Source organism: Gopherus flavomarginatus, chromosome 12 (genome assembly GCF_025201925.1).
Source record: "Gopherus flavomarginatus isolate rGopFla2 chromosome 12, rGopFla2.mat.asm, whole genome shotgun sequence".
In the NCBI taxonomy this organism is placed as follows: domain Eukaryota; kingdom Metazoa; phylum Chordata; order Testudines; family Testudinidae; genus Gopherus; species Gopherus flavomarginatus.
This window is the reverse complement of record NC_066628.1, coordinates 44,626,635-44,642,160: the sequence shown is the minus strand read 5'-3', so window position 1 is coordinate 44,642,160 and position 15,526 is coordinate 44,626,635. Positions and strand designations below refer to the sequence as shown.

The 15,526-nt window shown below is 39.1% G+C and overlaps 1 protein-coding gene across 1 annotated transcript in view; it reads left to right on the top strand.

Annotated features, from left to right (window-relative positions):
- The window catches only part of PITPNC1 (phosphatidylinositol transfer protein cytoplasmic 1), a 194,348-nt gene extending 179,848 nt beyond the window's left edge, over positions 1-14,500 (top strand). The window contains exon 10 of the mRNA XM_050920709.1: positions 9,372-14,500. Coding sequence (XP_050776666.1) covers positions 9,372-9,631 — 260 coding nt within the window. The 3' untranslated portion in view covers positions 9,632-14,500. The remainder of the gene's footprint in view (positions 1-9,371) is intronic.
- Positions 14,501-15,526: the final 1,026 nt, after the last annotated feature.

Below are 15,526 nucleotides of genomic sequence, written 5' to 3'. Positions count from 1 at the left end.
AACATGCCTGCTTGAGAAATAAGATTTACTTGACAGATCATGAGTCTATGCATTGGAGGATGAGTCCAGAAGAGGACATGCTAATGAAGATCTTATCCCTGCAGTGCTTCCAAGGGCATAGTTTGCCTGGGTTACCAGCTGTTGTAGGTGTTGAGGTCCTTCATTTTTAGATCTTCCCTAATCATCTTTGGCCAGGGAGGCCTGTGTGTCCCTTTCCTCTACTTCCACCTTCCACAGCACATGTGCCCACAGGGTCCCACTGCACAACAAGAAATCCAAGCTAACAAATGCCAGTTGAATGTAAATTATACAAGAGAGTCCTGTCAAGCTGAAAAGCAGAGGAGTAAAACACTGGTTAAGCCATCATTTAAAAAAGTTGGACCAAATTAATCCTTGATGTAAACTTGCTGAAGTCAGTGGTGTCACACCAGGGATGAATTTAGCTCATTACATTTACAAAGCTGAAAATGAACAAAATCAGATTTTCTAGTATGAATTCACAATGGGACACAGAATTTGCTTCTTTATTACTTTTGTTCCAAATGAGGATTCAGAGCTAGCTAAAATCTTGCCTTCCTCTGAATTTTCATGCCTGCACCTTGAGATTTTTTTTCAGATCTCATTTTATAGTTTTCTGGCAAAGAGTGCCTGGAAATAAAGAACCATGCATTTCAATGAAAAGTGCTGGCTAAATCCATATTTATAACTAGGATGGTATTCTATAGTATTGAGTCTAAATTTTCAAGCAAATTGTTTTTCAGTCAATAAATTCACGTTCTTCTACATTATTCAGAAAAGAGGACAGACTCAAAATGAATAAACTATTGCAGCTGTGCTGAAAAAAAGACAATGTACCAATTTGCTTATTGTACTGTAGATCTGATAATAACATACACATCTGCTTTTTCTCATTTCTTACCTATAATGTGATGCTCTGGTGCTTACTCTTTATTTTGCACTGTCTTCCTTCAAGTCAATAGGAAGTACTTGTATGCATTCATCAGAACAAAGACCTTTTATATATACTAGTTCTTTTTGCCCTGCCAAGAACATGCTACTTGTTTCTGAAGTGGAGAAGTAGCCTCCAGCCCCGCCCCTGTTGTCCCCCCTCCCCTGTAGCCTCAGCTCACCGTGTTGCCAGCGCTCTGGGTGGCAGGACTGAGAGCTCCTGCTGGGCAGTGTGGAGGCATGGCTGGCTCTAGCCAGGCGGCGCAGCTGCCAGTCCTGCTGCTTTGAGCAGCATGGTCAGGGGGCAGGGAGCGAGGCAGTTGGATAAGGGGCAGGGAGTCCAGGAGGGCCTTTCAGGGGGCGGGGGTGTGGATAGAGGGCGGGGCAGACAGGGGACAGGGAGCCAGGTGATTGGATAGGCGGTGGGGTGACGGGGGAGCGGTTGGAGTGGGAGGGGACAGTCAGGGGACAAGGAGCAGGGGGAGCTGGATGGGCTGAAGGTTCTGAGGGGGGCAGTCAGGGGGTGGGAACTGGGTGGGGGCAGATATGGGGTGGGGCCTAGGCTGTTTGGGGAGGCACAGCCTTTCCTACCCAGCCCTCCATAGAGTTTTGGAACCCCGATGTGGCCCTCAGGCCAAAACGTTTGCCCACCCCAGACTTAGAAAGTGAGATATTTTCCAGTTCAATGTAAGTGTTTTTCAAATCCCAGTCTTTCATTTATTTCTTTGAATTAGTCCACTTGTGTTCATGTTCCTTATATGATTTAACCATTTCCATAACACTGGAGTTCATTTTACCTTTCATGAGCCTTCACTGATCTTTCTGCATGACTTGATGCATTAATCAAAGGAACAGAAGAAAACTTTGAGCGATAAGAGTTTGAATAAAGATAGAGCAGCCTGAATTCACACAAAGGTCAGGCCTAACAAATTGGATGGTATTCACTGAAGAGTGACACAAAGAAATATCAGTGGGAGGCTGTGATTTACTTGGACATCAAGAAAGCGCTTGATAAAATACCACACACAAGAGTAATATATGAAGTCAAATGTATGGAATAAGGAGGAAGATATCTGAGTCACTATATCTTGGGGGCAAGAGAGGACAATTCAGGAGGGAGAGGAAGGAGACAAGCAGATTGCCACAAAGATCGTAATTAAGATAAGTTGGACACACTTGTATATTAGTGACACAAAAGAAGAAATCACTCCAAAATAAAGGAGAGAATCAGCAAATACAACAGAAGAGAGCTACAAGATTTAGAAGAATTTGGATAACACTGCTTAGAGTTTATAATCTTCAAAGCAAACATTAATCCTCCTAAAAGACTATGAAATTTATCTGCATTTTACAGATCAGACAACGAAGCGGGAGAGGTTAAGTGAGCTGACCACAGGGACAGTCAGTGTCTGAGCCAGAATTAGCACCCATCATTGCCAGGTGCTACAGGGATACTGATGTGATGGGCCATTAACAATGCATTGATAGCTAGCCAGATCCTGACTCATCATTCTTTCCACAGAACACATCTCTTTCTGGAACATAATGACACTCTTAACTGTCAAATTAAATCTGCAGTTTGTGGATTCATTTTTACCTCTCTTCATTGTTCCTGAATCACATTTGGATTATTAGATACTAGGTAAACCCAATTCCCATTGGCAAAACTATAGTTATCTAATGTATGGGATGATGTACTTTTTCAGCTCACAGCACTCAGATTCCATCTCTGGTCTAATCTCAGCTACTGCTGAGATGTGGAAGATGGAGCTACACCATATGATGAAAGGAAGCATCTAGCTTTAAACTCTTGTTCCAGTACTTTTACCTTTGCAGATCCACATATCTCCAGCCCCTCCCCCTGCCAGCCCACATATATGGGATCAGTCCAGTAATTTTTGAATGACCTCTCGAGCCCTGATATAGCAAGACACTTAAATAAATGCTTAGCATTACGCATATGAGTAATCCCATTGACTTCAGTGGGATTACTCATATGTTTAAAGGCTTTTTCAGGATCAGGGCTGGCATGCACAGCAGCTTTCAGGATCAAGCCCACACAGTGATTAGTAAGGCCCTACTAAGGCCAGCCCATCTGTTTCTGTGCTCTCTGAAATTTATCCTCTTTAAAAAAAAAAAAAAAGAAAGAAAGAAAAGTTAGAATCTGGTTAGCTTTGTTTAAACTACAGCATGCCATTCTAGCACAAGCTCAAAGACTGGTGCACGACAGAAAACAATCTTGCAGTTTTTACACAGCCAGAACTTTCCAGGGCCAGGTCCTCAGTTGGAGTGAATCAGCATAAGTCCATTAATTTTAATGGCGCAACATCAGTATACACCCTCTGAGGATGTGGGTTTTTTACTTCAAAAGGAGCTTTAAGCCTAAATTAGGACTCCAGAATCAGGCATAGTACAGGATCCATATCAGAAACCATGCTTGAAGGATTGACGTTATAAGTGGAAAATTTATATTTATGTTGGTTCAGCTGCACCCACCGTTGTGGGTGAATGTGGGTGAGATTGTCACTGAGAGTTTCTATCAATAGGAATTGGAAAACACCAGCTTTGGTGCCCTAGTTCAGGTAAACGTGTAAGTGTATGCATTAAGTATGTGAGTAATCCCTTCCTGTTCAGCAAAGTACTTAAGCACTTTCTCAAAAGTTAAAAAAGAAAAACCAAGGGGAAAAAATTTAACCACATATTTCCATACTCTACCCCCAAAACCAACCTGTCAAAAAAAGAGTGTTTGCACAAATAAGCAAATTATTAATGTACATGGTTATCATTTAGGTTTTCACTTTCGGTACCAGAGTTTTTATGATACCATGTGGTATGTTTTTAAAGGGACTCTGTCAGGCAGGTTAGGTCAAAAATCTAGGATATTAGTAGGAAAGTTTTATTTAAAAAAAATTAAATAAGCCTGGAGGAGAATTTATATATTCCTCTGCACTATTTGCAATCCAAGTATTGCAGAATTGTACTAAAGCATGAGAATCTGCAAGTGAAATTGACTGGAGAGTGACTAGTTCACTGACCAAACTGAGTAAAATGCACAAGTAAATAATCATACAAAATGGTAAAAAGTACATTTAAATTGTTTATGTTACTAGTAATAGTGAAAGAACTTAAGGAAGGAAAAGTTTTTCAAAAATATAAATTTTAAACTGACAGTGTCCCTTCAATGCATGTGTTAATTTTAAAGCTAAAACCTTTGGGCTAGATCCTCAAATGGTATAAGTTAGTTCAAAAGAGACAAATGAGTTTGATGGAGCTACACCAATTTATACCAGCTGAGGATTTGGCCCACTGTTTATAAGACTCAACTGCTAAAAAGGAAAATAGCAGATTTTACTGACTCTAGTATTAATGTGTGTTATCACTGATTTTACTGAAATGTATTTAGTTTTATCCTGAATTAAAACTAATTTCTTCACTGTATTGTTAACTCGAAGCTTTACTAATAAAGAGCATGTCCTTTCCTTGGCAAAAATGCTTTTTAGCATTCTATTTACATTGTTTATTAATTTCTTTTTCATTTCTGTTAATAGGAAAAAGAGTAGGTTAAATGAATGGGTCATTTAAAGTTATTCCATATGTTTCATTTTGATCAGTGCTAAGCAGTCCTTCATTCTCACTGAGAAAGGATCCACTAGTAATAAAGTATTGTATTCTGATGCTGATATAACAGCATAAGTGATGCATATCCTTAAAAGCATGCTCTTGTTAAATGAAGCAAGAGCCTTGTACCAAATGGCAAGTCATAAATCCAAATGACACACAAAACACTTGAGAAGAATTTGAGCAGCAAGAGTCCAAACCCAATTTCTGCTCAAGTTAATTACTGACCAGGTGATAAATTGCTACATTCTCTGTAACTCCTGTCTAAACTTCAGTGATCATCTCTTTATTGGAAATGGTACATATGGAAATATGAAAGTATAGTGCTCTAATAAAGTAGAATTTAAATCATACAAGTTGGGCAGAAAACGTTCAACAGTATTGCAATTCCATCCCACACCATTATATTTCATAGCTGTATGCTAACAATGTCAGACATGCCCGCACAACTATATCTTTTCCTGACATTCAGGAGTGGCCTGAATCATCAGACTTATATAATCTTTCCAAGGGTCTGAGGCTACAAAATTATGACTGGTATTGACTGGTAAACCATTCAGCGTGGTGATTGTGTGTTAGCTTCTGAAACTGCAGCTGTATGCTTCAGCAATGAAGGTTTCTTTTTATTTTGAAACATATCATGCAATATTAAAGATAATGCTATAGAATTCTCTTAGAAAGTTCCTAGAAAGGTAAGTAAATCCTTATATTTCTTAATATCTGTCAGTTAGTGCAGAGGATCCTCTAAAGTCATTTTAGAAGATCTTTCTTGTAGAAAAGCCTGCACTCCAACACTTTTTGCCTAACTCACTTCACACAGATACTCCTAAACATTTTCCACTCCTCCCTGTTCTATGACTCCCTTTGACATAACCTTCCTACACCTTCCTTGGCTGGTTTAATTACCTTTATGAGTCAGCTTTCATAAAGGTAGTTGGCTTCCTGCTTTTTTTTGTAAACCTTCTTTGGCTTCTGCTGAAAGACCATCTATCCCTCGCACCCTCCTTTTTATTAAAGTTTGCAGTGAATTAATGGAAAATGCCAACGTTTTGAACTTTTTGCAGATATGACTATGGATGATGTTCGAGAATTCGAGAAAAATATGCATGAAAAAACCAACATTAAAGTTTGCAATCAACATTCATCTACTGTGGATGAAATAGAGAGCCATGCCCAATCAAGTGTATGTAGTTTTTTAAAACATATTGCCCACCCTCGCCTAATGTGCACTCACAAATCAAAGAAGAATGGTCTTTAAGCATGATCCTGCTGCCACTGAAGTTAATGGGAGGTTTGACATTCAGTGGAATCAAAATCACTCCCTGTAGAGTGTAATCCTGCATTTTTTGTATCCCAAACTCCCACTGAGCTATGAGAGGATAGGGTCAGGTTCATAACTCCCATCTTCCAAGAGAACAAAATCCTCAAAGTTCTGTTGGGTGCACAAAGAGGAATATGAGTAGGAGAAAGATCAAGCTATGTCAGGTTTGGCATCCAGTTATTCTGATTGTTTCAAAGCCATGTCAGTGTTCAAGTGTAATTTGTCAAACAGCCAGGAACATGGGGAGTGGAAAAGTTCTGTGGGGCTGCTGAAATTGTCCCACTAAGAAAAAGGCTAACTGAGTTTTTCACTTGTCTTCAAGATCATTTGCAGCGTTGCCCTTGATAAGCTACAAACTAGAAGCCTGAAAAGAGATACAGTGACATTTCTGTTTTAAAATGTTGGTATTTCTGGCATCTCTAGTCAGGCCAAAATCCCATGGGAATGAACGAAAACTTTGCCCAATAACAATGTCAGGGCTAATCGTTAAGGGCTATATCCTGAAGTCCTTACTCAGTCCTTATTCAATCAAAGCTTCCAATGACTTCAGAAGGACTTTCTCTCAGTAAATAGTGAGGGCTTGATTCTTACACCAAATTTGCACAGGCACAACTCTAGATTTACGTTGGTGAATTCCCATTGACTTTTCAGAGTTATTCCTGATGCCTACACCAGTAAGTGAGATTAGAATCAGTTCAGAATAAAGACCTCAGGATTTGGCCCTATGGGCTTTTGGTAAAAAGCCTGTGGTCCTTATTCAGCCCTTACTTAGGCAAAACTGCCATTATCATCAGGGCAGGATTTGGCCTTTATTAATAAAAAGAAAATGACAGAACGGAGTCATGTATTTCTGAGTCCTTTGCAGCTCTGGGTAAGAATTAGTTTTACCTGAGTGCATATCAGCATGGGGTAAGGTAACCAGATGTCCCAATTTTACAGGGACAGTACCAACATTCAGGGCTTTGTCTTATATAGATGCCCTATTACTCCCACTCCTGTCCAAGTTTTTCACATTTGCTATCTGGTTACCCTAGCATGGGGTTGGATTTGAGGCAAGCATAGACTATAAACCAAATATTAAGTTCAGGCAGGGTGAATGCTCCCTTTCTGCCTCTGAAATAGCCAGTATTGGGAGGGGCACATGGTAGGACTTTCATTGGTCTGCCTTCCACTCTGATGGCATGTTACTGGGGAGTCTTCCTCTCTACATCTCTCCCCACACTGAAGCCATGTTTTATTTTATTTTTTATTATTAAAGGCCTGATCCAAAGCCCACTGAAGTCAATGAAAGGACACCTATTAACTTCAGTAGGCTTTGGATCAGGCCCTAAGTGCAGAAACACTACTCGCAACATAACGCACGTTAAGCAAAATGTAAATCAGCAACAGGGCCAAATTCATCTCTGGTGTAAATGGGTGGGCTCCCTTGAGCTCATTAGCTTACCTCACCCATTTACCTCAAGGGTGAATATGGCTAAAATATCCTCCCCTCCCAGTAACAGGAGCTGCCTGTAGACTGAAAAAGCACCTGGAACAGTAAAGTCAGTTCAGAGGGGAGCAGGCAAATTGGCACTGAATGGGGGCTTTGATTATTTCATAGGATTCTACAATACAGCATAAAGCCTATTTCACACAACAGCGTCATGAAACATTCTACAGTCAAGGCTACATACACACGACTGTGTCACATTAAAATAAGGGGGTCAGTGTGTATAGCTAGTATGTGGTGTTTTTTTCATTTTAACCAGATGGCATCCAACCATAAGGAGAAAATGAAGTAGGGTAGCTTATATCTCCTCCACTGTAGAAATGCAATAAACTTCATTACAAAATCCCTGGGTTATATAACTATGGGTATAAGAGAGAGTGTATTTAGCCCCATAGCTCCATCCTCACATGGCTATGAGGAGTGTTTTTCTCTCTCCTCCTCCTGTGTGGGTTTTGAGTATCACATGGCATGTCGTTAATGTGCTGTTTAGTGTATGTCTACATAGCAGCTGGGAAGTGTAGTTCCCAGCTTGGGTAGATGTACATGTGCCAGCTCTGCTTGAGCTAGAACGCTAAAAAGATTGTGGCCACAATGGCATGGGCAGCAGCTTTGGCCAGTTGCCTGAATACAAACCTTGTGGGGTCAGGTGAGATTGTATCATGCAGCTAGCCCAAGTCACCACGCACGCTGCCACAGCCACACTGCTGTTTTTAGCACAAGAGCTCGAGCAAAGCAGGGACATGTACTTCTACATTAGCTAGGAATTACACCTCGCAGCTGCTGTGTGGACATACCCTGTGTGAAGGAGCATAGGAGGCCAGAAGTAGTAATATAGACAAACATCATAGCAGTGCAAACAAACCCTTCTCCTGAGCTTTCTTTAAATATGCATCCTATGGATCTATCATCATCACTTATAATAGAACCTCCTACAGAATGTTTATAAGGAAGTTTTACAGTACTTGAAACATATTTCTTACTGACAACATATGTTATAGTGCTGGGGACAGGAGCTGTGCAAAACTCAGACATTTTGGTTTACAGGAGCTTTGTGTGAGCCTGTTTTCTGTGCTGGTTCTGGTGGGTTTACATCCGTTGAGTTTCTTGCTGAGATTCCTTCAAATGAACCTACAAACTCAAAGTGAAACTCATCTGAAACAGCTGAATTTTGCTTTGAGCTGTAGCAATAAACCCCTGCATGACACTCCAAATGCAATGCTAGGTTTGAAAAAAGATTTGCTGAACTTTTGCTGAACCTGCCCTGATTTCTCAGTTTGTACAGAAAAACTAGATGAGTTACACCTGGTTTAGGATTTTATTAGAAAATTTTTGTGTTGCTATGTTTGGAACATGTTATTCTGGGCTTACTCTGCCCTCTTGTGGATTTGTGCAGTAGTGTCTATGTGACAGATACATTTGCTCACCTCCGCATGAGAAGGCTTTCTCTAGTAACCGGGAAGCATTCTTTGAGCCTGATTCTCCATTACGTTGCACCTTGTATAATCCTTTACACTTGGACAAAGTAGGTGTGTAATGCTACCAATTCTAATCTCATAATTCCACAGGTGTAAACAACTTCACAGAATTCAAAGCAGTGGAGAATGAGGCCTTTTGTGTGGGGAAGACCTTCCACACGAGCCCACATTTTCAGAAGCGGCCCTTCATTCTGGGTGCTTTCATTTTTGGATACCCAATTTGAGACACCTAGCTCCTGTTGAAAGACATGAAACACTCTCTTCTACCTAAGGACTCAATATGCTATGGGTGTCCAGCACCTCTAAAAATCATGCCTAATGGTGTGTCAAAACAGGCACCTAAAAACAGTGACCTCTTATGAAAACTTTGGCCAGAGCTCCTGTTAACTCTAGTGGAATTCCAATACATGAATCCTCACACTGGTTTAGATTTTGATGGCAATCGCTGCAATGGTGCTACTGAAATCATCTTTGAAATGGTTCTAACTTTCCATTTGTCTTTCTTTTCTTCTCATTAAAGACATGACAATGGATGAAGTCCGAGAATTTGAACGTGCAACTCAGGAAGCCACCAACGAGAAAATTGGGATTTTCCCACCTGCAATATCTATCTCTAACATTTCCCTGCCTTCGTCAACCCGTAGTGCTCCTTCTAGTGCTCCATCCACTCCTCTATCCTCAGATGCTCCTGAATTCCTATCAGTTCCCAAAGACCGACCTCGGAAAAAATCTGCTCCAGAAACCCTCACACTTCCAGACCCAGAGAAAAAAGCACTTTAAATTTAACCTAGCATGTTTCCTTCTGACAAGCCATGTCTGCCAGAACAAGAGTAACTTAACATTTACAAAGCTCGGTGTGGTTGTTTGTTTGGATTTTTTAAACGATTTTACCGATCTAGAAAGATGATTTCTTTAACTCAGACTTGTTCCTTAAAATCCTTAAATAAGTGCATGTGAGAGAACATAGTTCATATATTCTGATTCCCAAAGTAAAGCTCAAAGCCATATGGCACATGCTATTAATGTGAAATTACATTGTCTGAGAATAGCCTGCAACTGTGATTGGAAATGCTGTAGGTATTTAATAAAGCTGGCAAGGATTTCTGAAGGGAACTAGTGTCAATTTAGGTGCAGGGTTAAGTTAAAGAGTTAAAAATCCAATTTTCTCCTATTATCTCGGAATTTCTAAAATTTTTCTACTCTCAGGCTTATCATGTCTAATCATAAAGCTTTGAACTGCTACTCATTGATACTTGAACACCAACAGCAATTATTCAAATTCAGATGTTGCTTAATATGACTCAGGATTTGGGGCCTAGCTAACACAAACTTTAAACTTTTTAAAACTAAGAATAACCAATGCACCAAGGCTCCATTTGTAATTAATACTGACTTTAAGGCCATTGAACTATTTATACCTTGCACAGAATTTATAAAAGATTCCACCCATTTCTTGTTTATATTGTATTTTACTAGTTCTCCCCAGTCCTCTTGTGATCAATCAAGTTATGTGCTGATGTTTGTAACCCCTGCTCCAGATATAAAAATGATGGAAACACAAGCAGCTAAATAGTTTAAAGAGTCCAAATAATGCAAAGATCTTCTCCCAATGAAGCTGGGATCATAGCATTCCTGTCATTCATTCAAGTCCTCTGAGCTCCTGGCTAATCACAATGAAACCAGCTTTCAGAGTCTGATCCAAATCCCATTGAAGCCAGTGAGTAGACTCCCATTGCCTTAAATGGGCTTTGGCTCAGGCCCTAAATAACCACTCGAGTTATTTATGTAAAAAAATCTGGAGTTTAATGAGGGAGGTCTTCTACTAAAGGTGGGGAAGAATGGTCCTTAGTACATTTGGGGATACTTTAGGACAGTCTCTTAAGACAGGTGGGTGCCTAATAAGGGTAGCCTCCTGTACAGATTTCACTGTACTAATCAGCACTGAATGTATATTATGCTATGGTGTTTTACCAGATGCAGAATAGTTGTTGGTTGAGCATGGATAGTGAATAACTAGGCCATGATGCTTTAGAACAGCACCTGGGAGTAAAGATTCTGAAAAGAAACATTTTTTATATGTCCACCATTGGAAAGTTCTTTAAAGATCTTCAGCCACGACCTTTGCTCTGCCCTGATGTGTTACGTATTCAGATTCAATTTCAGATCCCAGTCTAGGTTTCTTGCTTCATGGGCTAATGGGATAATAATGTTGTAGATGCAGCATATTCAGCCCTCAAACAAAAATAAGTCATTCAGCAGTGGCCACTTTAGTCAATTAAGGAGCAGATTTGATGAGTTCTGTCCTGTCCTCACTGTACAGAAGGATTGTGATTGTGATAGGAGACCTCATAAGTGATGAGGGGGGAAATATGGGGATCCTCTGGGCTTACTGAAGGAGAAAGAGGACTTACCCTTACTATATCCCTGTCCTTTCATGCTAAGTGCGGTCTCCAGTAGCAGGAAGCAGATCTCAGACTTTGCCATTGATCTCTAAAAGGGGAGAGTAATGAAAGACATGACTTACAAAAAATAAAGGGGTCATCTGGCAACTCAGTAACATGTAATGTAACGTGGGAAAGGAGAGCAACATCCCTGGCCTGTTAGTGAAAATCACCCTTCAGTCTCAGGAATAAAAATCAGAAAAGGGATTTTCTCCCCAAGCCAGGAGTAAAAAAAAAAATAGGGAAATAAGGAGCCACTTCCTTTCTAAAATTCAGCCTTATGGAGAAACCTTTCCTACTGATGTCCAGTCACAGGACTTGTTGTTGACATTCATATAATGGGTTTCGTCCTCTGCAATGCTACCATTGTGTATAGTCCTCTGTGATGATATTTAACTAATGTCAGCATCTACCACCATTGTTGTTGTAGTAGACTTTAAAATGCCCAGTGAAAGGTGGATATTATCTGAATCACATATTCATATTGAGATGGTATCTTGTACTGTCAGTTATAACAAACATGGTGAAGCAGAGAGACGGACCTCATGGAGTTAAAGTATCACTGAATGATGAAGAATCAATTTGTGGATAGAATTCCCTGGGGGCGGGATATGTTTGTACTGTCTTCCCAGCATGGTAGCATGATTTTTGCTTGTAGAAAAGTTTAACTGACTTAAACCTTTTGACCTTCTGAACAGCTCCATGTCCAGTAGTAGATGCTAAGGTGAATGTGTGATTTTGATGGGCTAGTTTTAGTAATGTGAGAGGGAGGGGAAGAATACCACTGTCAGATGACATTGAAAATGTGTGTGTATTTGAAAGTTAAAAGCCCATGGCTAATAAAATCCAGTAGCTCTTTGTAGGTTAGCCTATGGTTTTACTTCATCCATTATCTCATATATTGTCCATGTTCTGCTTTCCTTTCGTCTCAAGGCCAGCAATTCCATGTGCTTAGTAAATTAACTGGTGATTGATATTTGTGATTTTTTTTAGCCAGTGTAATGCCACAGGTATCAAATGCTAAAAGTACCTCACATCGGCTTATGACTTTAATTAACAGATGGGTGTACTAATTAAATATTCATAATTTCTGCATGTATTCAAATGTTGATATTCTTTTATTTGCTTCTGAATGTTTACCACAGATTAGGACAAAGCATACATAGCTTTACTCATTTGTTTACTTTAGTTAAGTCTCAAATTTCCTATCCTGTGTGGATAAGATCATTATCATATGTAGGTTTGGGGATCAGGCATTTATGAACATTATTAACATATCTTAAGAGCATTCAAGTTAATTAGCTACATGGTGGATATTTAGAAAAGAGAAAAGCATTGATTGAGCATGCACTGGAGAAATAATGAATCCTTAATGCTATGCCTCTGCATGCAATTCTATAACTCTGAGCTCCATTCATGAATACTGTATTACAGAAGTATAATATTTACTGAACAGACAACTCATTTTTCTAATTCACTGCTAGCCAAAATGGGGATCAGTACAGTCCATACCTGCCTTCAATGTGGGTGCTAATGGAGGCAAATAAAAAGATCCATAGAATGGCACTGCTTTGGATGAGAAAGAACTATAGGCTACATCATGCTTTTCACAGGTTACACAAGCATCCTATGCTATGTTCTGCTCTGTTTTACCCCAGTGTTTCTACCATTAAATATGCTCTCAAAAATAATCTTTCAATGTCATTTTATTTTCTTTTTGTCATGGCAGGATATCTGTTTTCTACAGTGTTCCTTATACACATACACAAAAATAAAAATAAAAAAAAGTAATCTAGAAAATTGTTCTGGCAACATGTTTTGAGAAAATGTTTTGTTTATTTTCATTGCTGACATGTGAATGCATTTTGTAAAAATATCTTCTGTAGAATTTTCAGACAGGTTTGTGGGGAGGGGAAGGAAGTAGAGTATTTTGCACATGTTGATTTCTTTTATGGAAAAAAAACTACTATGCACATCTTTAAAGTATGATGCAACGCAGCAAAACTGAAGTTACTTAATAATTCGGTAGCCTCCTTATTCCCTGCTGCCATGACTCGAGAATTAAATAATACAACCATAGTGAGGCTCTACAAACAAATTATCATCAAGAAGAGCACAATGAAGCTGATAAAGCAATTGGCTTATGATTTTTTTTAAATGCTTCTCCCCACTCTGCTCCTACTTTTATATGTATTTCCTCCAGAATAATCACACCTTGCAGAATGATGCTGGCAATTGAGGGCCCAGTCCTGACACAGGTAAAACACCTACTGAATTTAAAAAGAGAGATTTCTCTGAATAAGAATTTGCAAGGGCCTGGTCCTGCCACTCTTATTTGTGTGAATAGTCTTTAGTAATAGACTTCAATGGGATTATTCACTACAGTAATGATTGGTCACACAGGTAAGAGTTGCAAAATAATCCAACAAAAAGGCATAGTTTGATCTTATTCTGTTGCTTTTTGATCGTACCAAGATTTTGGGAGATGATTTTGCTCCATTGAGGGCACAATTCACATTCATTAGTAGTAGTATACAAATTCATTAAAGATCATAAGGCGCTCAAATAGATATTTTGAAACTGGACTATTTGTCTAGTGATTTTAATTTGGTAATAAAACAGCAACAATCTTTAATAACGCATTGGGATTTGCTGCACTATAACTTAATATTCTCTTATTTAAAATAGGCCGAACATACATGCTTTTATGAGTTAGTAAGTGCAATAAGAGAAAATACATGAATTTGTAACCAGGAACTTTTCAGCTGCCATTATTCAGACTTAATTTAGTTGTCTAAATTCCAAAATGCTTGAGGTTAACTGAGTCTAACAATGTTTTTGCTTTAAATGCACAGCATAGTCATTGAATTACAGTCTCCTCTAGTTTTTGGGTGTCACTAATACCGATTAATTCTTTTGATTTCATTTCTCTGAAAGTTCCATGTGACTTTGAATGTCCTGTAATCCTTAGTGTCTAGCTTTAGGTTTAGAGTTATGACATTTAACATTAGAGAATGTACCACTGCCATCAGAGAAGGACCAAGCTTTGAAATGTGCCGTATGTTAAACAATGCAAGGCTAAGCAGAAGAATTTTATTCTCATATCTGTCATCCATATCACTTAGTTGCTGTTTTTTGAGTTATTTATTATTGTTAATAACTTACTTTTCCTTACATTCTGTTGTAAATAAACTACCAAGCAATCTTCTTTACAAGTGTGGCTATTTTCTTCTGGTCAATATCATGTGACGAGGTTCAGATTTATATAATTTCTGTGGTATTTGTTCACTGACCAAAGCAATTTCCCCATATCATTTGCACATAAGCCTGAAATACATAGGATAACACAAGGAAATAAAATTGTAGCTGGACACTCAGCGCTCATCATACCCAATAAAGATGCTCACCAGTGCTTTGGTGCGACACAGTATCGCTATTATTATGGCTGAGGTAATTAAGCACACATCACTCTCAGGTTCACCTTTTCATCTGTAAATTGCGACCATTTAAGTTACAATGCAGACCTTCAGCAGAGATTCTACATTTCCTAATTCTCAATTTAAAGCTTGGCAACCTAGTGGCTTTAATATTGTGCATATATAGTTACAAAGGGAGACTGAAAACATTTACATGGTGTTTATTGGAACTAGTTTCCCCTAGGATGCTGCAGTTACTCTTTTCTCCCCAGGTAAGACCTAGTCAGGTGATGATAGTCCTTAGGGATTGTCTGTTGTTCATGGTCTGGGAGGAACGCGCATAAAAGCTTATCAGCAATGGTGAATATGCTGACCTAGACACATTTCCTGATACAGCAATTTTTATAGTAACAATTTCATAATATCAACCAGAATTAGTAAGTTGTATAGACAGCTACTCCAAGTTATCTTAATACTAATTGTCCATCTAGTTTCAAGGATAATTCTTCAGTGATCCTCTTCTAGACTATCTTTCTCCTCACTACATGGAATATCATCTGCAAACAATGTGCACCAAGGTGCTTTCTTTTGAATGTTCCTTTTGTGGGTATCCAGGACAAGGATAAATAAAAAAGGGCTCAGTGTTGATCCCTGATGCACACCCCACTTTACCCATCATTCATCTGCTGCACCATTAAAAGTTCTGACTGTTGATGTTGTGCATACATACATGGCTTGAACAAGCTACACAGAAAGTTCTGGTATCATTTTCTCCCTCATACTCACCAGATGATTTCTCTTGGAACTTGGTCAAAGGC